This window comes from Anolis sagrei, chromosome 2, assembly GCF_037176765.1.
Source record: "Anolis sagrei isolate rAnoSag1 chromosome 2, rAnoSag1.mat, whole genome shotgun sequence".
NCBI lineage: Eukaryota > Metazoa > Chordata > Lepidosauria > Squamata > Dactyloidae > Anolis > Anolis sagrei.
In genome coordinates, this window is record NC_090022.1 from 176,461,605 (window position 1) to 176,485,981 (window position 24,377).

Sequence of the window (24,377 nt, forward strand, 5' to 3'; positions counted from 1 at the left end):
CCCACGTAGAGAGCGTGCTTTTGGAGGACATAATGTTAAGGGTTCATTATTCTGGGAAGGCACATTGGAACAACCACGTTTTCAAGCTCCTCCTGAAGACTGCCAGAGGTTGGACATGCCTGATGTCCTTAGGAAGCGAGTTCCAGAGTCGAGGGGCCACCACCAAGAAGGCCCTCTCTCTCATCCCCACCAAACGCGCTTGCGATGCAGGTGGGAGCGCGAGTAGGGCCTCTCCAGATGATCGAAGAGATCGTGTGGGTTTGTACACAGAAATGCAGTCACGCAGGTTGGCAGGTCCCAAACTGTTCAGGGCTTTGTAGGTAAGAACCTGCACCTTGAATTGGGCCCGGTAAATGAATGGCAGCCAACGGAGCTCCTTAAACAGGAGGGTTGACCGCTCCCTGTAAGGAGCACCAATTAACAACCTGGCCGCCGCCTGTTGGACCAACTGAAATTTCCGAGCCGTTTTCAAGGGCAGCCCCACGTAGAGCGCATTACAGTAGTCCAATCTGGAGGTGACTAAGGCATGAACCACCCTGGCCAGATCCGACTTCGCGAGGTATGGTCGCAGTTGGCGCACAAGTCTTAATTGTGCAAAGGCCCTCCCGGCCACCGCTGACGCCTGAGCCTCAAGAGCAGGAACGCCAATGTGGAAAATCTTGGGTCTGAATTTTTGTTTTGGACATGGATTTACTAGGTAGCATTAGACCAGGTTTACAGAAATTATGACCCATCCAGCCCATTGCAGAAACATATTGGATGTTTCTTTTGTGGTTTGAGAGGAATTTCTTAATGTCACACCCCCTGGTACTCTTCATGAAATGAAAGGCACCCTTGATCCCAGAGTCACATTACATTTCAAACATGGAGCCTTGACTTAAGAGCATCCCAACTTAAGAACATTTTGGTTAAGAGCCAGATTTTGCTTTGACATAAGAGAAGCATTTTGAGTTAAGAGCTAGCACCAGAGGAGTGCTAGTGTGAGAGTACAGGGCTTTAGGGCTGTAAAATATGCAGCTCTTGTCTACTTTGGTAGATTGCTGTCCACTTTGCTCTTGTCCTCTTTTAGGAACTTTGGGTTAGTTGATTTTGTGTGGTTGTTATTCATGGTATGTTTGGCTTCAAGGAGAGAAAGAGGAAGAGAGAGCTAGAGAGGGAGGGAGGCTGGAATGAGTACAGGAAGAAGAAAATGATGCTTCTGCCTCTTTGCTTTGTGCTTTTTATCCACGTCATTCTACCATTTTAAAGTTGATCTTTCTTTTGTATTGCTCCATATGAATGTGCATGTATATATTGTTATTTATAAAGTACTTTTTCGTATTTAAAAATGTAAAAAAGGGGGCTGGAACAGATTAATTTCAATTTGAAATTTGCTTTGAGATAAGAGCAATTTGTGTTAAGAGCTTGGACACAGAACAAATTAAACTCTTAACTCAAGGTATCACCATATATTTCCAAAAATGCTAATGCTTAAAAATGTGTAGAGCTGAGAAATGCACACTAATGTGCCTTATTCATGTGGGGAAATGATGTATAAAATTGCTTACATTATGCACGATGCACATGAATTTCCCTGTGCGAGGGAGAAACAAAAACAGAAGTCATACTATCTAAGACAAGGGCAGAATGGGATGATCATGCAAATTTGTTTGGGGGAAGGCCATGAAATCAATAAGGGGATGTTTTCTTCCTGCCCTAGAGGTATCCCATCAAGTGCTCAACAGCTTTCCTTTGTTCAGTCCCATACAGCAGCAAAACAAGGAGGTGGATCATAAATATCAGAGAGGTGTGTGTCTGACTTGCTGGATCACAAGCACAGCTGACTTTTTGTTGTCGTGTGCCTTCCAGTCATTTCTGAGTCAGAGTGTGTGGGTTTTTCTGGGTCTTCCTTGGCAGAGAGTGTGTGATTCATGGAAGGTCACCCAATGGGTTTCCATGATTGAGAGGAGAATTAAACCCTTCTTTCCAAAGTCATGGTTTGATGCTTAGGTCCAGACTATTTGACAAACCACATCTCCCTCTCCAGATCCACTCGGACACTGCAGTCATCGGAGGAGGTCCTCCTCTCAGCTCCACCCTCGTCCCAAGCATGGCTGGTGGGAACGAGAGAAAGGGCCTTCTCCGTGGCTGCCCCCCACCTCTGGAACTCTCTTCCAAAGGAGTTAAAGATGCCCCCCTCCCTTCCCGCTTTCAAAAAACAGCTGAAGACATACCTTTGCTCATTGGCTTACGAGGAGGAGGAATAGCCGTTGGTAATATTACCATTATACCTCTGATTAATAGTTGCCATCCGTATCCATGTCCTGCTCATCTCACCAGCTCAATAGATATCTTGAGCAATGATTAATAGATCTGCCCAAAAGAAATGGGAAATTATTGTTTCCATTTGGTGTTTGATGTTTTGTCTTATGTCTGTTATAACAGGTTGTGCTTTTTTATTTAATTTTAGTTTGTTAAGTTGTAATTCGTATTTATATGTTGGGTTCTTTAAATTTTGTTAGTATGGATGCATTGTTGTTGTATTCAGGCACTGAATGTTTGCCTTTTATGTTTGGAATCCGTTCTGCGTCCCTTTGGGGGAGATAGAGCGGAATATAAATAAAGTTGTTGTTGTTGTTGTTGTTGTTGTTGTGGTTATTATTATTATTATTATTATTATTATTATTTGAAACACAACAAGATGAGTCCACAGCAGACACTCTGCTGACTGTTGAATTGGATCACACGTATCGGCAAATAATGCGTGCAGATCCCAGTAAGGTGGCCTTCTGCAGCTGGCAGAAGGTAATTTTGTCAGTGCCGATTGTGTTTAAGTGCAGGCCAAGGTCTTTAGGCACTGCACCCAGTGTGCCAATCACCACTGGGACCACCTTTACTGGTTTGTGCCAGAGTCTTTGCAGTTCGATCTTTAAATCCTCATATCGTGTCAGCTTTTTCATTTGCTTCCCTTCAATCCTGCTGTCACCTGGGATTGTGACATTGACGATTCATACTTAATTTTTTTAACACGATCGTGAGGTCAGGAGTATTATGCTCCAAAACTCTGTCTATCTGAATCCTGAAGTCACAGAGGAGTTTGGCGTGTTCATTCTCTGTAACTTTTTCCGGCTTGTGATCCCACTAGTTCTTTGTTGCAGGCAGATGGCATTTGTGGCACAAGTTCCAGTGAATCATCTGAGCAACGATGTTATGCCTCTGCTTGTAGTCTGTCTGCGCGATCTTCTTGCAGCAGCTGAGGATGTGATCTATTGTTTCATCTGCTTCCTTGCAGTCTACATTTGGGATCTGTTGTCAACTTTTCAATTCTGGCTTTGATGGCATTGATTCTAATGGCTTGTTCTTGGCCTGCCAGAATCAGGCCCTCCGTCTCCTTTTTCAGAGTTATTATTATTATTATTATTATTATTATTATACCATGCTGCTACACCGCACTGGCCCTTGAGCTGATTTATCTCAGGCAAATGTCGTGAACTTAGGGAAAATCGGTGGTTCACATTTAGATGGTGTGTGTGAATCTGTTCCAGGCTTTCACTCAAAATTTAAAGGTGCCAATAGCTTTGAAAGTTCTTTAAACGTTTGGCCTAAAACTTGGATTCCCTGTCTCATTGCCATTGGAACCACTTGCCAATACTGCAAGACTCTGTGCTTGGCTGCTTCATCCTCAAGACAGAGTGGGTTTGCTGTAAGAACAGCTTGCGCAGGACACACAGACATATGCACACACCAGCTTGGGATTCCTTGAATGTGGCATTAGATTGGACTTGCTTAAAGGACAAAGCAGCAGTGCAAAATCATCCCTCGGTATTTCTCAATCTGGCATTCCTGCATAGTGAGGCTTTATACCACTGCTTGATCTATGAAAGTGCGGAAAAGACGATAGCCTTCTATTGTAATGCATAGGGTTGCCTTTCAAGCCAAACCAAAGCCTCTCATTTCATCTGAAATATCTGCTGCGGGACGTCTGTGCAGGGAGAGATAGATGAAGATGGAAAACGGGCTGATAAGAAGTGGGAAATGTTAAAACCTTGCTTTTCTCCTTATCTGCATTATCTTTCAATTTATACGTATATTCAAGCCTTTTCCCCCCTCTTCACATAATTCCTCCTTTTTTTTCCACACTCCATCTTATCAGGCTCTCTCTTTCTTCTCTCTCAATTCTCCCAGCCTTTATACTTTGCAGTATCTCCATCCATCAAGCCACTGTTCTTTTCCATCCGTCTCCTTGCCGACTCTTCTCTCTCTCCCCCCCTTTTCCAACCACACTCCCCCTAAACCTACCCCCACCCGACCCTGCCTTCCTGTCACCCATCCTCCCATTTGGAACAAAAGGACCCCTCCCCATTTTTTCTGCCCTGGAAAACTGCACTGCAGGGTGAACATTCTCCCTAGGCCATGTCTCTGTGTGTGTTTGCATGAATCTCCGTTGTTTCTCTTGTTTCCTTTTTTTTTGGTTTGCCAGCCTTTTGGGGTGATGGGGGCGAGGACTGGGAAGGGCGAACCTGCTGCTCCCCACTTGTACGCACAGACACGCCTCCAACAAGTTGGCGTGAAGGATGAGGGAAATAAATAAATGCAGGGCTTCATTAACTCGCCCTTGTCTCCAGTTCCTTTTTATGCTCTCTGTGCCGTAGTCCTTGGGGAAGGGATGTTTTGTGGGGGAAGGGAGGAATCACAATTACACAATGGATTATAGGGTGTTTTTTCCCTTTGCTAATGGTCTCTTTCTCTCTCTCTCTCTTTCTATCATCAACCTACTGCCACAAATTGCACACCAGGGTTTGCATGCGGCTTGCTCCTCCTTTGCCGTGCCACTGCCCTGGTTTGGTGAGCGGCCCTGGCCCAAGGTGCCAGGGAAGATGGCCTCCACGCCGGCCTATTTGCTGATGCTCTGGCCATTGGTCCTCCTGCTTCTCTCGGATCCAGCAGCATCCATCGAGTTTCCCGAAGGCTGTGAGTAGCAAAGGCTTTAGTATGTTTCCTTTCCATGGGGTTTGAAATGGGTGGTGTGGATCTGTAAGCATTGATGGATGAGTGTGTTTCCACATGTGGGAATAAATCCTTACAATAGGTTGTTGTAGGTTTTTTGGGCTATATGGCCATGTTCTAGAAGCATTCCCTCCTGACGTTTCACCTGCATTTCCACTGGCTGCCGATTCAGTTCCGAGCACAATTCAAAGTGCTGGTCTTGACCTATAAAACCCTATACGGCACCGGCCCAGCGTACCTCTCTGAACATATCTCCTTCTATGTCCCGCCTAGTAATTTAAGATCTTCTGGAGGGGCTCTGCTCTCGGCCCCACCCTTGTCACAGATGAGATTGGCGAGGACAAGGGACAGGGCCTTCTCGGTGGAGGCCCCCCACCTGTGGAATTCACTCCCCGGGGAAATTAGATCATCGTCATCCCTCCTCTCTTTCAGAAGGAAATTACAAACATGGATATGGGACCAGGCCTTTGGGTAATCTGGCAGACTGACAAGAATAATGACGACTAAAGCTTTGGAAACGGACTATGAAAAGCGGAATGAATTTATTAATTACAGACTTGGTGAAACGATGGCCACCAGGCTGGGTTTTTATTGTATTAATGTAATGATTTAATTTAATTATTGTTACTATGTATTTTATTGTGTTGAATTGTAGGCATCAAATGCATGCCGGTTGGAAGCCGCCCTGCGTCCCCCTTAGGGAGTTGAGAAGGGTGGGTAGAAGTACCCGAAATAAATAAATCTATGGCAGGTATCCCTCACAACCCCTGAGGAGGTCTGCCATAGATGCAGGTGAAACGTCAGGAGAGAATGCTTCTAGAACATGGCCATATAGCCCAAAAAAACTACAACAACCCAGTGATTCCAGCCATGGAAGCCTTCGACAACATCCTTACAATGTTTTGTATAGTTGTGGTGGTGGGGCCCTTATCCATGAATATTCATTGATATGGAGTATCCATTCCAGATGTTAATCCAAACATTAAAGGACCTATGCAAAGTATTGAGCCTTATCCCTAAAACAAGTCCACCATCTTGGATAGCTACTCTAAAGTTCAGGTTGAAATCTGGTCAATGGGTCAATGAATCTGGTGCAGATTCACTCTTTTGTTGTGTGTTTCTCCTTGTGGTGGAATCTCCTCATGTGCTTGGACTTTGATTGTGTTACTTTTACAAATCTTACCAGTGTCACAGTTGTCTGTTGTGTCTTTCTGTTGCATCATGCCTTCTCGTGTATCGGTTGATCTCATGTATACAAGTCAAGGGAAATTATTTATTTTATTTACTATGTTTGTATACTGCTTTTCTCAGCCCGGAAGCAATTTTGGGGTCAAAATTATGGATTGTGATATGACCCATGGGTAAGTCAAAGGTCGTTCCACAGAGAGGGAAAAGCACCAGCACAACCCCAATAGAACCTGTCACTCTGGCTGTCACTATTTTTCTACCCAGTCAATCAAACAGGTTATCTATCTATCTATCTATCTATCTATCTATCTATCTATCTATCTTTCTGAGCAGGGGTGGCCCAACCACTACGCAAAGTAAGCATTTGCGGTATAGTGCATTTTGCACAGGGATGCTCTTGAGGCACCTCCGTAAATGCCCCAGGCCTGCTCACACAGCGGTGGTTAGCATAACTTCGCACCATGGCCTTGCTCCCAACAGAGAAGAAGCAGCAGCAGCACAAAGAGGGGAGCTGGCATGTCGCTGCCACCTCCTCCAAGGGTCTAACCGGCCCCCTCCTTTCCGGCTACCTCCTCCACCTCGCCTTCGCCTCAGGAGGAAGCGCCGCTGCCAGGAGACATTGTGCTGTCACACGCTGGGCCTGTGCATAAGGCTGTAGACAGGACATAAATTCCATGTGCCCAACGGGACGCCGGGGCCGCCTCAGATTAAAGGCCCTTGGATTTCCTTAAAACAGTCTTTAGATTTCTTAAAGGTTCAACAAAGTTCTTTATTAATGAAAACAAACAGGTACTTTAAAGCTTTCTTAACAGTCTATTGGCTCTCTCCCAATCTTGTCCACAGGGAACAGGCACTATCTTCATAAACTGTATTTTAGCTAATAGTGAAATTCTTAACTTCTAATCTGGGCAGTCTGTCTTTGCCTCTGTTGGCGTGGAGCCCCTGCACCCGGTACCAACTGCTTCTGGCTTCCGCGAGTGACCCTTACCAAGCAGAGCTTTCTAGACTTCCAGGGGAAAAGAATTCAGGTTTCTGTGATGGCTGACTGAAGTCCTTCAGCAAAGGAACTGTAGGGCTGTATAACCCCAGCCAAGCTGTGGGCTGTATATCTCCCCGGTCAAGCCGTGGAGCTGTATCTCCCCGGCCAAGCCGTAGAAGACGAAGCTTTCTACAGGAGCTCTTGGTATTATGTCCTGCATGAAAGGCTTCTCTGTGTGGACTGAACTTAAACTGGTTCCTATTCCCTCCAAAACCCAAAAAGGGGGCGGGACCAGGGAACCTAACTACAATTGACAGGTGGCTTGCCCTATGATTGCAGTCAAAAGAAGCCACCTGTCTGCAGAGTCCCTGAAACTTAGGACTACAACAAACATTCAATGCAAAGCAAACAAAATTGGAGCTCCTGGTACAGCTGTACCTGCACAGACATGGTCCGCCGAGGGGAGGAGAAAGAGGGCAGGAGGAGGACCTTGTGTCCCGGCGGAGGTGCCAAAATTTGTCCATGCCCCATATATAATTTTTCATTGATTGGTTTGTGAGGGGGTGGGGCAAAATACTGTTTGCTTACACTTGAAAATTACCTAGGGCCGGCCCTTATCTGAATCATCCCTTTCTGTGATTAGAGTGGTAAAAGGCAAAAGCTTAGCTTGCCCTGGAAGAACTGAACAGATTTCCCTTTGGGGAAAGTGCTAAAGAAACACCATTGTTTTCCTACCCATGTATTCAAAAAGGCCAGATGGGAGGCCTCAGCAGAGAGTGTAGACAGTATCAGGGTTTCTTTAAGGCTCTCCAAGGACAGACTAAACTATCTTCTTCTTCCACTTTACTCTGAAAAAAAGAGGATTTCTTTTTTGATAAGAGAAGACACAGTACTCACATCAAATTGTGGCTATGTTGACCCAAGTTTTTGGGTCATTTGTTCAGCTAAAATTTCTAGACTTATACACGAGTATGTACCATAATTCATTCTAACAAAACAACAAACCTCTCTCTTCCTGCCTCGTTCCAAAACACTTTGACAGTACAGGTAAAATAGCACTGCTGGAAAGCAAGGACAAAGGGGAAGATGAGTTTGATTTGGAAGGAAGTCCCCAAATGCCCTGCCCCTTTGGAAAGATAGATGACTAGCACTGCTTTCTCTTGTAAGAGAAAAGCATCAATTTCTTCTCATAGCAGCAGCCATTACTCCAGTCTCTGCCTTCACTTCGGATCTGTTTGTATGGTCAATAACAAAAAGCTCATATTGACAAAAAGAATGTATACCACCATGCATTACAATTTAGAAAGTGAAGAGCCACAATTGATTGCAACTACAATACGCCCCCCCCCCCCATATCTGTGGGTATTAATTCAACAGCATCCTTGTGTAAATAGAAAAAATGAATATAAATACAGTGGGTTGTTGTAGGTTTTCCGGGCTATATGGCCATGTCTAGAGGCATTATGGAGCCCCCGGTGGCGCAGTGGGTTAAAGCACTGAGCTACTGAGCTTGTTGATCGAAAGGTCGCAGGTTCGACTCCGGGGAGTGGCGTGAGCTTCCGCTGTCAGCCCTAGCTTCTGCCAACCTAGCAGTTCGAAAACATGCAAATGTGAGTAGATCAATAGGCACCGCTCCGGCGGGAAGGTAACGGCGCTCCATGCAGTCATGCCAGCCACTAGACTTGGAGGTGTCTATGGACAACGCTGGCTCTTCGGCTTAGAAATGGAGATGAGCACCACACCCCAGAGTCAGACATGACTGGACTTAATGTCAGGGGACTACCTTTACCTTTACCTAGAGGCATTATAGCCCGGAAAACCTACAACAACCCAGTGATTCCGGCCATGAAAGCCTTCGACAATACAATATAAATACAATTTATAATTGCTACTTTTTTTAAATCTAAGCCTTTCTAGGTCCTCCAGTGTGATTCTATGGTCATATTCCTCCAAAAGGTGGTCATAGAGTTGAGCTGGAGAACCTAGAAATGCTTAGAGGAGTATTGTCGAAGGCTTTCTCAGCTGGAAAGAATGGGTTGTAGGTTTTTTGGATCGTATGGCCATGTTCTAGAAGCATTCTCTCCTGACATTTCGCCTGCACCTATGGCAGGCATCCTCAGAGTTTGTGAGATCACAACCTCTGAGGATGGTTGCCATAGACTATGGAATTGGAAGTGGATTTGGATAAGTGAAGCGGAGTAATCATTAGTATCTGGCTAGATAAATAGCCACCAGACTGGCAATAGCTAAATGGATCGTAAGTATACTGTTTCATTTTTATTTTAAAGTTCATGGTTTTAATTGTTATTTTTGCAATTGTATTTTATGACGGCATTGAATTGTTGCCAATTGTAAGCTACCCTGAGTCCCCCTAGGGGTTGAGAAGGGTGGGGTAAAAATGTATGAAATAAATAAATAAATAAATAATATATATTTTTTGTCATGCCTATGAGCCCACGAGGACTTTGAGATCTTCCGGGGAGGCCCTGCTCTCGATCCCGCCTGCGTCACAGGCACGGCTGGCGGGGACGAGAGATAGGGCCTTCTTGGTGGTGGCTCCTCGGCTGTGGAACACCCTTCCCGTGGACATCAGGCTAGCCCCCTCCCTGTTGATATTCCGCAGGAAGTTAAAGACCTGGCTGTTTAAGAAGGCATTTGATCAAGAAGTGCAATGACTGGTAATTTGACCATAGGAATGGAACAACGGAAATGATTTTGGATTGTGGGTTTGACGATGAGATGACTCGGAATGGATTTTGTAGTAATGTTGATGTTGATGTTTTGATAAGATGTCTTTTTGATAATGATGAATTGTGGATTTTTTACACTATGTCTTGTAATTTGCACTTGTTTCCATGTTGTACACCGCAATGAGTCGCCCTTGGGCTGAGAATTGCGGTCTATAAGCGCAGTAAATAAATAAATAAATAATAAATGTCAGGAGCGACTTGAGAAACTGCAAGTCACTTCTGGTGTGAGAGAACTGGCCGTCTGCAAGGACGTTGCCCAGGGGACGCCCGGATGATTTGATGTTTTTATCATCCTTGTGGGAGGCTTCTCTCATGTCCCCGCATGAGGAGCTGGAGCTGATAGAGGGAGCCCATCCGCCTCTCCCTGGATTCGAACCTGCGACCTGTCGGTCTTCAGTCCTGCCGGCACAGGGGTTTACCCCACTGCGCCACTGGGGGCTCCTCAATAATAAAATAGATGCAGGCAAAACGTCAGGAGAGAATGCTTCTAGAACATGGCCATACAGCCCAAAAAACCTACAACAGCCCAGCTTAGAGGAGTGTTCTTTCAGGGTCTGTCTAGCTCCTCCGGAGCAATTCAGTGATCAACACCTGCAATAAGAATTGTGCCTAGAGAAAACTTATTTTTTGCTTATGTTATGGCAGTGTTAGGGATATAATCAAATATAGTAATCCATAAATAATCAAATCTGTGAATGCTTCAAATGCAAATGTAGAAAGACAGCTGTAGATAAAGATTTGTACCTATCTGCACACCACTTTTTAAAAGGCATAACTGAGAAGATGTGGCAGGGTTTGTGGAAATTGAGGCAGAGAAGGGAAGGAAGCATGGGTCAATGGAAGGAAAGGTAGGCCTGAATCCGTCTCTGGATAGGCCTGGGTTCTGGCATTCCCCCACCATCTCATTATCAACACATTTCTATGCATAGTCTCACCATCTGGCGAATGACTTGCTAACCATTAATATCCCTTCTAATTTCTGTGGGGCTTGCAGCTTCACAGTTCTTCCTTCTGTTGTACTCACAACAGCTCTGTCAGACAATTGGCCGCAATTCTGTTTGTCGAGAGAGAGACTCTGAGTGTATGGACAAAGACACTTTTTAAAAAAGAAGGCCAACCAGGGTGTCTATGGCTGTAGGAGACGTTTGATCTTTGAACTTCTAGACTAAAGCTGTTTCCCTTGATCACCACTGAGATGCAGTGGAACCATTTTTCCAGGTCTCTTGTGCTTTAATTATAATTCATTATGTAAAACACAAGGATCCTGAAAAATTGCTTGTATAGGAGGTGTTGGAGGGCTTTCTTTTTGTCTCTTGTCTGTCGAAACCAACTTTCCTTTTGAATCTGTGCCCATGCCCATCTCAATAAGGAATTGAGATTGCAGACTAGTTTCAGGACCAAGGGCAGCGCAAAGAGCCCTGGAGGCAGGCAGGTGACTGTGTTTCTTTGCAGCACCATGGACAACAACCAGGGCAAGGGTTTTATTTTTTGAGTATCCTTTATTCAAAACGCTTGAATTGCATTTTGGATTTTTCTCTCCCCAGATTTTGGAATACTTCTGGGTAGATAGAGAGATTTCTTGGAGATGGGACTCAAATCTAAACATGACATTCATTTATCTTCCATATAAATAAAAATGTAATGTTTGTTCGTGGGATTAACATAACTCAAAAACCACTGGACGAATTGACATGAAATTTGGACACAATGCACCTAACAGTCCAACAAGTGTCCATCACCCCTAAACACACACACACACACACAAAACCCCAGTGGAACAGACTTAAAACCCCCCAAAATACACCATATATACATATACACATACACTCATATACATGGACACATATATACACATGTGTATATATGCACAAATATACACATATATACAAACATACATATACACACACAAATATACACATACACACACAAATATATACACACATATACAAAATCACATATACATACACAAACACACATATATACACAAATACAGAAATATACACACACATACACATATATATACACACACAAAACACATATACACAGACTGGGCCACAGCAACGTATGGCAGGGGATGGCTAGTCTATATAAATAAAAATATAATGTTTGTTTGTGGGATTAATATAACTCAAAAACCCCTGGGCGAATTGACACCAAATTTGGACACAAGACACCTATCAGGCCAACAAGTGACCATCACTCATAAAAACACTGAAAAACGCATCAAAAGAGCCATAAAAAGCAAAAAAAAATACATTACAACACATGCATATAACCACATAAATACACATATACACACATGTACACACACAAAACACATATACACAGACTGGGCCACAGCAATGTGGCAGGGGACAGCTAGTAATAATTAAAACGATAAATAAGACATTCATTAAAACAGTAAAAAACAGTATTAATTGCCGTATCACCATTCCAGTCAATTCTATATCCAATTCAATGTCCAAAGTGCTATCTATGTCTGTTGTCCAAAAGCCTGGTCCCAGAACCAAGACTTCAATTTCTTCCTAAATGACAGGAGGGACGGAGCCGATCTTACCTCAGTGGGATAGCGAGTTCCACAGGCAGGGGGCCACAGTGGAGAAGGCCCTGTCTCTCGTCCCCACCAGATGCATTTGCGACGTTGGCAGGAGCGAGAGTAGGGCCTCCCCGGATGATCTTAAACTGTGAGGCGGGACGTAGAGGGAGATGTAAGCTGGGCCAGAACCGATTTTATATGGCAGTGTAGATGGGGCATCGGTCTAACTTCCTCACAAAACTGTTGTGAGGATAAATATGGCGGCGGGCATAAAGTGTGGAGCTTTGAGCCTGTGGAAAAATTAAAACTTAAGAAAAAGTAATCATGACACCTCTTGGTGGCCAGTGCTTTCCCTTCATAGTCACTCCTTCACAAAATGTCTTCTCTTTTCTAGGCTGACCACTATTACTGATTTTATAAGCTGGTGCAGGGATGAATAGATGGTGGAGTTTACATGCTGCATGTGGTTCATCTGGCTTAACACATTAAAAATAATCCTAGGATGCTCCAGAGCTTCCACATATATTACAGTAGTGTGAATAGTTGGGTTGCTTCCTATTTGGGAGTGGCTGCAGCTGTTCACACTGCCATCCAACGTATTTATTTATTTATTTATTTATTTATTTATTTAAACATGTATATTCCGCTCTTCTCACCCCGAAAGGGACTCAGGGCGGAGCACAGCATATACATGGCAAACATTCAATGCCGGGACACAAATGCCCATACAATACATAAATATTAAAAAAAATATTTATCAAAATATTAAAATACACCATTTAAAACCGTCCTAGTCATCCGCATCAAATCTAATTGGCCTGGTCATCTTTCCTATTGCCACTTTATTGCCCTGTCCCAAAAGCTTGGTCCCACAGCCAAGTTTTTACCATCCTTCTAAAGGACAGGAGGGAGGGGGGCGGCCTGATCTTACAAGGAAGGGAGTTCCATAGCCGGGGAGCAATCACCGAGAAGGCCCTGTCTCTCGTCCCCACCAATCGTGCCTGTGACAATGGCGGGACAGAAAGCAGGGCCTCCCCAGAGGATCTTAATCTCTGCGATGGTTCATAGGGGGAGATGCGTTCGGACAGGTAATTTGGGCCGGGGCCGTTTAGGGCTTTATGGGCCAAAGCCAGCACTTTGAATTGTGCCCGGTAGCAAACTGGCAGCCAGTGGAGCTGGCGTAACATGTGTGCTCCCTGTATGCCGCTTCAGTTATTAACCTGGCTGCCTCTCGTTGGACTATTTGAAGCTTCCGAGCAGTCTTCAAAGGCAACCCCACGTAGAGTGTATTGCAGTAGTCAATCCTAGATGTAATGAGAGTGTGGACATAATGAGAGCTGGCGTTAACATGGGAGTTGTGTGCTCCCTGTATGCCGCCCCAGTTATTAACCTGGCTGCCTCTCGTTGGACTATTTGAAGCTTCCGAGCAGTCTTCAAAGGCAACCCCATGTAGAGTGTGTTGCAGTAGTCAATCTTAGATGTAATGAGAGTGTGGACCACCGTAGCCAAGTCCGACTTTCCAAGGTATGAGCACAGCTGGCGCACAAGTTTTAATTGTGCGAACACTCCCCTGGCTACCGCTGTAACCTGGGATTCCAGGCTCAGTGATGAATTCAGGAGAACTCCCAAGCTGCGAACCTGTGCCTTCAACGGGAGTGTAACCCCTTCCAGCTCAGGTTACAACCCTTGCAACTGACCAGGAAGACCTCTGTCTTGTCTGGATTCAACTTCAATTTGCTCACCCTCACCCAGACCATCACAGAGGCCAGGCACCGGTTCAGGACAGCCTCCTTATCTGGTGGAAATGAGTGATAGAGTTGGACATCATCTCTGTACAGATGGCATCGAACTCCAAAACTCCGGATGATCTCACCCAGCGGCTTCATGTAGATGTTAAACGTATCCCAGTCTCAGGCAGCTTGGGATAGGAGATGGCCCTTATTTTCCCGCTGTCAGTCTGGTCTTTAGGCATGAAACTGGTGGTGGTCATCACTCTGTGCCTATAGTGACACTAGCCAGAGCAACAGAGCAATGGGAGAAAGGAGGGGGAAATGAGTGTTTGGAGGGGGAGTCATAAGTCAAGCTTGAGGAAATAATTTGTTTAGACTAGAGCTACCAGAATCCATGCTGGCTGGTGGATTCTCGGAGCCATGGTGCCCAAAGCCTCTTTCTTAAGCTCTGTCTGTGAGAGTGAGTGTAATCCTCTGTTTATTTTTGGGCCACCTGATAAGGCACTCCCCAGTGTGGTGCTTTCCCTGCCCTCCTTTCTGCCAGCGCCCATGTTCTGTGGCCAGTGGGGTTTCTGTGGGAAAAGGAGATGATTGCTCCCAATGGTGGGTGTGGTGAAAGATCGATGCGGAAATGGCCGAGTTGGCTCTGCACAAGGCAGCCCTGCCTAGGAGATTAGATAGGGATGATGAGAGCCTTGGCAGCCTTTATGTGCAGTATCCCCTGCAGATGGCCAGGATATCTGCACTTGTCTGTGTCCAGGTAAACCACCGTCTTTTGGTGTGGAAGGAGGGCAAGGACAATCACATTTCTTGTTGAGTCAGCCAGTGTTGTGTAACTGTTTAAGTGTGGGACCAGCACTCTGGGAGGTCAGGGTTTGAATCTCCACTCTGCCATGGGAACCCACTGAATGAACTTGGGCAAGTCACACTCTCTCAGTGGCAGTGTAAACCTCTTGTGAATAATAGTTGCTCTTCCCCTAAAAGTATCTTCATAGCTGTTGGAATTTGAACCCAGAGCTATCTAGTCTCTAAGATTATCTGGGGAGGCCCTGCTCTTGGTCCTGCCTCCTTCACAGATGCAACTGGCTGGAACGAGAGACAGGGCCTTCTCAGCGGTGGCACCTTGGCTATGGAACACCCTCCCTAAGGATACCAGATTGGCCCCCTCCCTCCTAACATTTCAAAAAAGAGTTAAAACATGGCTCTTTGAGCAAGCATTCGCAGATGCAGTGTAACAGGCTAATTTAGATCTATGGAACGATTACACGATGCGACTGGAAAATGATTTTAGTAATGAGATGCTGAGGACTTGTGTTTTATTGATTTTATTGTTTTTATATGGTTTATACTGGAGCGCCCAGTGGCACAGCGGGGTAAACTGCTGAACTGCTGAGCTTTTTGACCGAAAGGTCGCAGGTTCGAATCCGGGGAGTTACGTGAGCTTCCGCTGTCAGCCCCAGCTTCTGCCAACCTAGCAGTTCAAAAACATGCAAATGTGAATAGATCAATAGGTACCGCTCTGGCAGGAAGGTAACGGTGCTCCTTGCAGTTATTCTGGCCACATGACCTAGGAGGTGTCTACGGACAATGCCAACTCTTTGGCTTAGAAATGGAGATGAGCACCACACCCAGAGTCAGACACGACTGGACTTAATGTCAGGGGAAAATCTTTATCTTTACCTATGGTTTATACTATATGTTAATGTTTTAACTATATTTTATGTTGTTGGGGGCCTTGAATTATGCCAATTGCAAACTGCCTTGAATCGCATTTGGGCTGAGAAAGGCGGTATATAAATATGGTAAATAAATAAATGATAAATAAATGGCAAAGGCCGGTGGTAGCTCCCATCCTTCCAATGTCCTTAGTATGGTCAACCTGGTTTTATCACCAACTGAGATATCAAAACAAAACCAAGCTGGACACAATATATTATTTGAGAACACAGAAATTCTGGACAGCGCTGACAACCACTATGTCAGAGAAGCCATTGAAATCCACAAGCATGTGGAGAATTTCAACAGAAAGGAAAAAACCATGAAAATAAAAAAAAATTATTACCAATATTCAAAAACACTAGAATCAACACCACCCAGGCACAGGAGGTCTCCAGGCAGTAGGCAATCAAGGGTTAGTGAACACCACCCAGACGAAGGATGTCTCCAGGCAGCAAACAATTCAGAAGGAATAAAGGCTAAGCTACTTCCATCCAAATGCCCTCACTATACTATTTTCATGGCTACTCACATGGGTGTGTCCCACTCAAAACATAGAATCATAGAGTTGGAAGAGACCTCATGGGCCATCCAGTCCAACCCCCTGCCAAGAAACAGGAAAATTGCATTCAAAGCACCCCTGGCAGATGGCCATCCAGCCTCTGTTTAAAAGCTTCCAAAGAAGGAGCCTCTACCCAGAGGTGGCCCTAGGTAATTTTCAACGGTAAACAAACAGTATTTTGACACCCTCCCCTCAACCAATCACTGATATATATTTTCTGTTCGTCATGGGAGTTCTGTGTGCCATATTTGGTTCAATTCCATCATTGGTGGAGTTCAGAATGCTCTTTGATTGTAGGTGAACGATACATCCCAGTAACTATAACTCGCATATGTCAAGATCTATTTTCCTCAGCTATCTGCAAAGGCTTACTTTGCGTAATGGGTTAGCTGCCCCTGCCTCTACCACACTCCAGGGCAGAGAGTTCCACTGCTGAACAGCTCTCACAGTCAGGAAGTTCTTCCTAATGTTCAGATCTTAATCACCTTTCTTGTAGTTCGAAGCCATTGCTCCGTGTCCTAGTCTCCAGGGCAGCAGAAAACAAGCTTGCTCCCTCCTCCCTATGACTTCCTCTCACATATTTAAACATGGCTATCATGTCTCCTCTCAGCCTACTCTTCTTCAGGCTAAACATGTCCAGCTCTTTAAGCCGCTCCTCATAGGGCTTGTTCTCCAGACTCTTGATTATTTTAGTCACCCTCCTCTGGACACATTCCAGCTTGTCAATATCTCTCTTCAATTGTGGTGCCCAGAATTGGACACAATATTCCAGGTGTGGTCTAACCGAAGCAGAATAGAGGGGTAGCATGACTTCCCTAGATCTAGACACTACTCCTATTTATGTAGGCTAAAATCCCATTGGCTCTTTTTGCCGCCACATCACATTGTTGGCTACAATACAAATCTAGCTTGCTATTTGCACCCTTTCAATAGACAATTGTTATTTTCTCTCACCCGGGACATCCCACAAGTATATATACTCCACTTGCTTTATTACCATCTGATGCGTTGAATATGCTAGCCACAGATGTGGGTGAATCATCAGGAAAAAATGCTGCTAGAACATGGCCATACAGCCCAGAAGCAAGACAACACTCCTAACAAAACTCTGCCTGAGCTGCTAGAGCAGCTAATTTGATCACAGGGCTCCCAGATAGGATGTAAATATTATGCATTTATAGTCTGTGAACCTATGTGTACGTCTGAATTACAGCTGAATGCTTTACTATATTCTCTTTGAAGAAGGAATTTGACTTAAGCATTTTCCACAGCTTTCTCTTTTTCTAAATGAAGTGCATGTCTACATTTGCCAAGCAAACATTTTAACATTCTGGTGATGGGCACCCCTGCCTCATGTCTGATAGAATTTGTGTTCCTCCTGCTGCTAAATTTCATGTTGCTGTTTGGTAGCTGTTCACTTTCACTCTCCCAACAGGGCTAACCAATCATGGCTGAATTCAATTTCAAAGCTTCCTTGTCCCAGTTTTCAGAATGTACACGGAATTTTAATATTGTCCTTTGCCGTATCTGCAGTCCCTTTGCTTTTGCGTGCCGCAACTGGGAGGCTTCTTTTTCCTTCCCTCTTCGAGGAATTTCCGAAAATGTCAAACATCACTGCACGCAAGGCAGAGGACTGTAAAACGCTGGTTATTGCTCCTTTGCAAATGGCTTTGATCCGTTAATAACACACCCTTTGGGACATTCCTTTCCTATCACTTGTGAGTTCATGATAGATGGGGGGGGGGGGGGGGGTTGTCTCAGGAGTGACTTGAGAAACTGCAAGTCACTTCTGGTGTGAGAGAATTGGCCATCTGCAAGGATATTGCCCAGGGCACACCCAGATGTTTTGATGTTTTATCATCCTTGTGGGAGGCTTCTCTCATGTCCCCGCATGGGGAGCTAGAGCTGACAGAGGGAGCTCATCTGCCCTCTCTCCAGATTCGAACCTCCGACCTGTTGGTCTTCAGTCCTGCTAGCACAAGGGTTTAATCCATTGCACCACCGGGAGCTCCTTTTTCATGATAGGTTATAGCTTTCTATTGGTATTTCAATCCAGATTGTTCTAGTTTGCTTATACATTATGGATTTTGTTGTGTTTAATTTTCTGTTGTTTTGTATCTTATTTTGCTGTATTATTTTTGGGCATGGCCTCATGTTAGCTGCCCCGAGTCCTCTTTGGGGAGATGGTGGCGGGGTATAAATAAAGTTTATTATTATATTAGGTTCTTGTGGGTTTTTTCGGGCTATAGGGCCATGTTCTAGAGGCATTTCTCCTGACGTTTCGCCTGCATCTATGGCAAGCATTCTCAGAGGTAGTGAGGTCTGTTGGAATTAGGACAATGGATTTATATATCTGTGGAATGGCTTGGGTGGGGCAAGGAGCTCTTCTCTGCTGGAGCTAGGTGTGAATGTTTCAACTGACCACCTTCATTAGCATTTGAAGGCCTGGCTGAGCCTGGGAAAATCTTTTGTTGAGAGGTGTTAAGATGTGCCTGGTTGTTTCCTCTCTGCTGTTTTGCTGTTGTAATTTTAGAGTTTTTTAATACTGGTAGCCAGATTTTGTTCATTTTCATAGTCTCTTCCTTTCTGTTGAAATTGTCCACATGCTTGTGGATTTCAGTGGCTTCTCTGTGTAGTCTGACATGGTGGTTGTTGGTGTGGTCCAGCATTTCTGTGTTCTCAAATAAAATGCTGTGTCCAGGCTGGTTCATCAGGTGCTCTGCTATGGCTGACTTCTCTGGCTGAAGTAGTCTGCAGTGCCTTTCATGTTTCTTGATGTGTGTCTGAGCGCTGCTGTTTTGCTGTTGTAATGAACAAAAATGAAAAAAAAAAATGAAAAATGAACAAAATCTGTCTACCAGTATTAAAAAACTCTAAAATTACAACAGTGAAACAGCAGAGAGGAAACAACCAGGCACATCTTAACACCTCTCAGCAGGGGATTTTCCCAGGCTCAGACAGGCCTTCAAATGCTAATGAAGGTGGTCAGATGAAACATTCACACCTAGCTCCAGCAGAGAAGAGCTCCTTGCCCCACCCCAGCCATTCCACAGATATATAAACCCATTGTCCTATTTCCAACAGACCTCACTACTTCTGAGGATGCAGGCGAAACGTCAGGAGAAATGCCTCTAGAACATGGCCCTATAGCCCGAAAAAACCCACAAGAACCTAGTGATTCCAGCCATGAAAGCCTTCGACAATATATTATTATATTAGTATTATTATTATGAGGATGTCAGCTGGTCAGCTAATGTCTACAAAAGATGCAGAACACACACACACAGATTGCCTTGCTCTTGTCCATGAAATGAGTTACTTTGTCAAAGAGCGGAAATTTATTTTCGTCTTCGCATGATTTGTTCCTCTCAAATCCACGTTGGATTCCGTGCATGCTTTACAAATCAATTATTTCCTGAGTTCCTCTGACAACTTCACAGGGATGGATGCTAAGCTGACAGGCTTTGTAATTTGTTTTCCCGGTCGGCTTGCCCCTCCCTAGTCCATCGGAGCTGCTAAGCTTCCACAAGGAGACCTGCAAGTATTTCGGAGATTTCTTCTACACCCCAAGGGTCTTGTTTCCTAGGATCGGCTGACTTGCTTCCATTCAAACCTGAATCTCAATGCCCCTGTTTCAGAAGAAAAGTTCTTAATTGTAATGTTGCTTTCCCAGAATAGTTTGTGTACCAAGGATAATTTATTTCCTTGTGCAATTAGAGAAAAACAAGGCAAGATTAACTTTGTAACAAGGGATGGGAGAAGGCAATTCAAAAAGAAAAACGGTGGGATATGAACACTCAAGAGCTTATTTATTTATCGTGTCAGGAGCAAGCCAAAGAGTTGTATTGCAATGTATTGTTGAAGGCTTTCATGGCCGGAATCACTGGGTTGTTGTAGGTTTTTTCGGGCTATATGGCCATGGAGAAAATGCCTCTAGACCATGGCCATATAGCCCAAAAAAAAACCTACGACAACCCAGTTGTATTGCATTTTTAACAAACAAATAAACAAACCACAAAGTTTGCAAGCTTGTTAGTTGATTAAATGTTCTTTGACCACTAGCTGGCCATTTGGAGTGCCTCTGGTGTTACTATAAGAAGGTCCTCCATTGTGCATGTAGCAGGGTTCAGGTTGCATCACAGCAGATGGTCTGTAGTTTGCTCTTCCTCACACTTGCATGTCGTGGATTCCACTTTGTAGCCCCATTTCTTAAGGTTGGCTCTGCATCTCGTGGTGCCAGAGCGCAGTCTGTTCAGCGCCTTTCAAGTCGCCCAGTTTTCTGTGTGCCCAGGAGGGAGTCTCTCATTGGTTGAGGTTCTGGGTTTGAGTCTGCCACTTTTGGACTCTCGCTTGCTGAGGTATTCCAGCGAGTGTCTCTGTAGATCTTAGAAAACTATTTCTTGATTTAAGTCATTGATGTGCTGGCTGATATCCAAACAGAGGATGAGCTAGAGATGTCACTGCCTTGGTCCTTTCACTATTGGCTGCTACTTCCCGGCGGATGTCAGATGGTGCAATACCGGCTGAACAGTGTAATTTCTTCAGTGGTGTAGGACGCAGACACCCTGTGATAATGCGGCATGTCTCATTAAGAGCCACATCTACTGTTTTAGTGTGGTGAGATGTTTTTCCACACTGGCATGCATACTCAGCAGCAGAGTAGCATAGCGCAAGGGCAGATGTCTTCACTGTGTCTGGTTGTGATCCCCAGGTTGTGCCAGTCAGCTTTCGTATGACATTGTTTCTAGCGCCCACTTTTTGTTTGATATTCAGGCAGTCCTTCTTGTAGGTCAGGGCACGGTCCAGAGTGACTCCCAGGTATTTGGGTGTGTTGAAGTGCTCCAGTGGGATTCCTTCCCAGGTAATCCTCAGAGCTCGGGATGCTTGTCTGTTCTTAAGGTGAAAAGCACATGTCTGTGTTTTAGATGGGTTAGGGATCAGCTGGTTTTCCCTGTAATAGGCGGTAAGAGCACCTAGAGCTTCGGAGATCACTCAAGAGCTGAAGATGGAGCAATACGCTACCTGAAACAGGAGTAAAGTTTGCATATGTCTTGTTACTGGGTATTCATGATCTCATGATCAGGGACAGCCTTTGGCAGCCTGATACCCTCCCTGTGGGTTGGACTACAACTCTCATTGTCCTTTTCCAGCAGGCAAGCTTGGTTCACCTTTAGGAGGAAAAACATTTGCGACAAGTACTTGAAGTGTACTTACAGCAAGGTGATTTTGTTGGGTCAAAGCACCCTTCCCCAGTCTTGCACTCCATAGGTGTTGGATGACAACTCGCATGATTGTTGCAGTGGCATAGAATCATAGAATCATAGAATCATAGAATCAAAGAGTTGGAAGAGACCTCATGGGCCATCCAGTCCAACCCCCTGCCAAGAAGCAGGAATATTGCATTCAAATCACCCCTGACAGATGGCCATCCAGCCTCTGCTTAAAAGCTTCCAAAGAAGGAGCCTCCACCACAGTCCGGGGCAGAGAGTTCCACTGCTGAACGGCCCTCACAGTCAGAAAGTTCTTCCTCATGTTCAGATGGAATCTCCTCTCTTGGAGTTTGAAGCCATTGTTCCGCATCCTAGTCTGCAAGGAAGCAGAAAACAAGCTTGCTCCCTCCTCTCTGTGGCTTCCTCTCACATATTTATACATGGCTATCATATCCCCTCTCAGCCTTCCCCGTCCCTACACTCCCCCCCCCCTCTCTACCAGACCCTTCCCCATACCCATCCTCCTCTATTTGTCTTTTTTTATAATGTAATTGTTAATTTGATCGATCCCTATATTATGGATGTACCCCCATCTTAAGAACTTTTAATAAAAATCAATTTAAAAAGAAATAAAAATAATACTAATAACAGAGTAAAATAATAAATAACCTTGACTCGAGTATAAGCTGAGGGGAGATTTTTCAGCCTAAAAAGGGGCCTGAAAAACTAGACTTATACTCAAGTATATACAGTATGTCTTTCTTTTATTAGGGGTGGGAGTAGTTGTGCTCAATAACACATTTCTTTTCAGTGAGACCTGTCTATCTTTGCAAGGCCCTTTCCTGCTTGGCACCTTGCGGAGATAGTCCTCAGAAACACAGGTTGTTGGATATGTTGCCTTTATGGCACACTTGCCTGGCTCATGACCTCTCCGTCCATGCACTGCCGTTGCTCAAAGCAGGAGTGGATTTGTATGCAGGTTGCCTCCCGTCCTTGATCTGCAGGTATTTCCCAGCATGTTTGTTTGTGTGTGTCAATACTTGTAGTCCACCTCTTCTAGAAGACACCAGTTAGACCTAGGGAAACTCTGCCAGACTTGACATGTGGGAACTCCCATCTCACCTTTCATCTTAACAGAAGCAACTGAACAAGGGGATAATCACTTGCCAAGCTGGCTATGGGACTCTGGCAGGTGTAGTCCAATAAAGTAGCCTTCCCAAGCATGGGAACATTACATTAATATCCACAAGCTTGGGAATGTTACTTTCTTGGACTGCATCTCCCAGAATCTCAAAGGTAACTTTCCCAAGTTCTAGTAGAGGGACACTCTGACAGAATGCCTTCCATTTATTTTCAGCTCAATATGGCATTCTTCCAGATATGCTTTAAGGTGCTTTTGGGAGAAAGATATGTGGATTTTGACCAAACAGCACTTGAGGAAGAGATTAGACAGGGCTTTCCTCTTCTGCCTCTGCCTCATTTTTTCTTTCTCCCTGGATTGCCACCCTCTGATGTAGCTGACTTTTATGAAACAAGCAACATCCACCCCTGGAAAGTTCTCCATCCTTAGCTAGTCTAGAGGTGGATAAAGTGTGGAGGAATAGATAGAATTTGGATCGGTAGACATTGGTTTTTTATTGTTTTTTATAGTTTTATAGTTTAATGGATTTTATATGTATTTATGATGTGTTTTAATTATCTTTATTGATATATGTATTTCTATATGGCATCTAATTGTTGGCGATCTGTGCGCCATCCTCAGTCGCCTTTGGGCTGAAATGGGTGGGATAAAAATGTCATAAATAAATAACATTGAACATCGAGAAAACCAAACTGCTCTTCCAGCAGTCACTGGCCAATCCCTCTCCAATGCCAGAAATACAGCTTAATGGTGTAACATTAGAAAACGTTGACCATTTCCACTACCTTGGCAGCCACCTCTCCACCAAAGTCAACATCGACACCGAAATACAACACCACCTGAGCTCTGCAAGTGCAGCATTTTTCCAAATGAAGCAGAGAGCGTTTGAGGACCGGGACATCCGTAGCGATACTAAGGTGCTTGTTTATAAAGATATTGTCCTCCCAACCCTGCTATACCTGCGAGACGTGGACAATCAAAGATGTCACATGCAACTCCTGAAACGATTCCATCAGCGCTGCCTCTGAAAAATCATGCAAATCTCTTGGGAAGACAAGCAGACAAATGTCAGCATGCTGGAAGAAGCAAAGACCACCAGCATTGAAGTGATGGTCCTCCGCCATCAACTCCACTGGACTGGCCACGTTGTACGGATGCCCGACCACCGTCTCCCAAAGCAGAACTCAAGAACGGAAAACGGAATGTTGGCGGGCAGAAAAAGAGATTTAAAGATGGGCTCAAAGCCAACCTTAAAAACTCTGGCATTGACACTGAGAAATGGGAAGCCTTGGGCCTTAAGCGCTCCAGTTGGAGGTCAGCTGTGATCAGTAGTGCTGCAGAACTTGAAGAGGCATGAATGGAGGTTGAAAGAGAGAAACATGCCAAGAGGAAGGCGCATCAAGCCAACCCCGACCAGGACTGCCTTCCACCTGGAAACCGATGCCCTCACTGTGGGAGAAGATGCAGATCAAGAATAGGGGTCCACAGTCACCAAGGGATCCACCGCCAGGAGACTACACTTGGAGGACCACCATCCTCGGACTACGAGAGATCACCTAAGGAAATAAATAAATAGATG

General features: G+C 44.8%; 1 protein-coding gene across 1 annotated transcript in view; it reads left to right on the plus strand.

Moving 5' to 3' along the window:
* Nucleotides 1-24,377, plus strand: part of L1CAM (L1 cell adhesion molecule) — a 214,721-nt gene that overhangs the window by 57,570 nt on the left and 132,774 nt on the right. Inside the window, exon 2 of the mRNA XM_067464195.1 lies at nt 4,757-4,950. Coding sequence (XP_067320296.1) covers nt 4,757-4,950 — 194 coding nt within the window. The remainder of the gene's footprint in view (nt 1-4,756; nt 4,951-24,377) is intronic.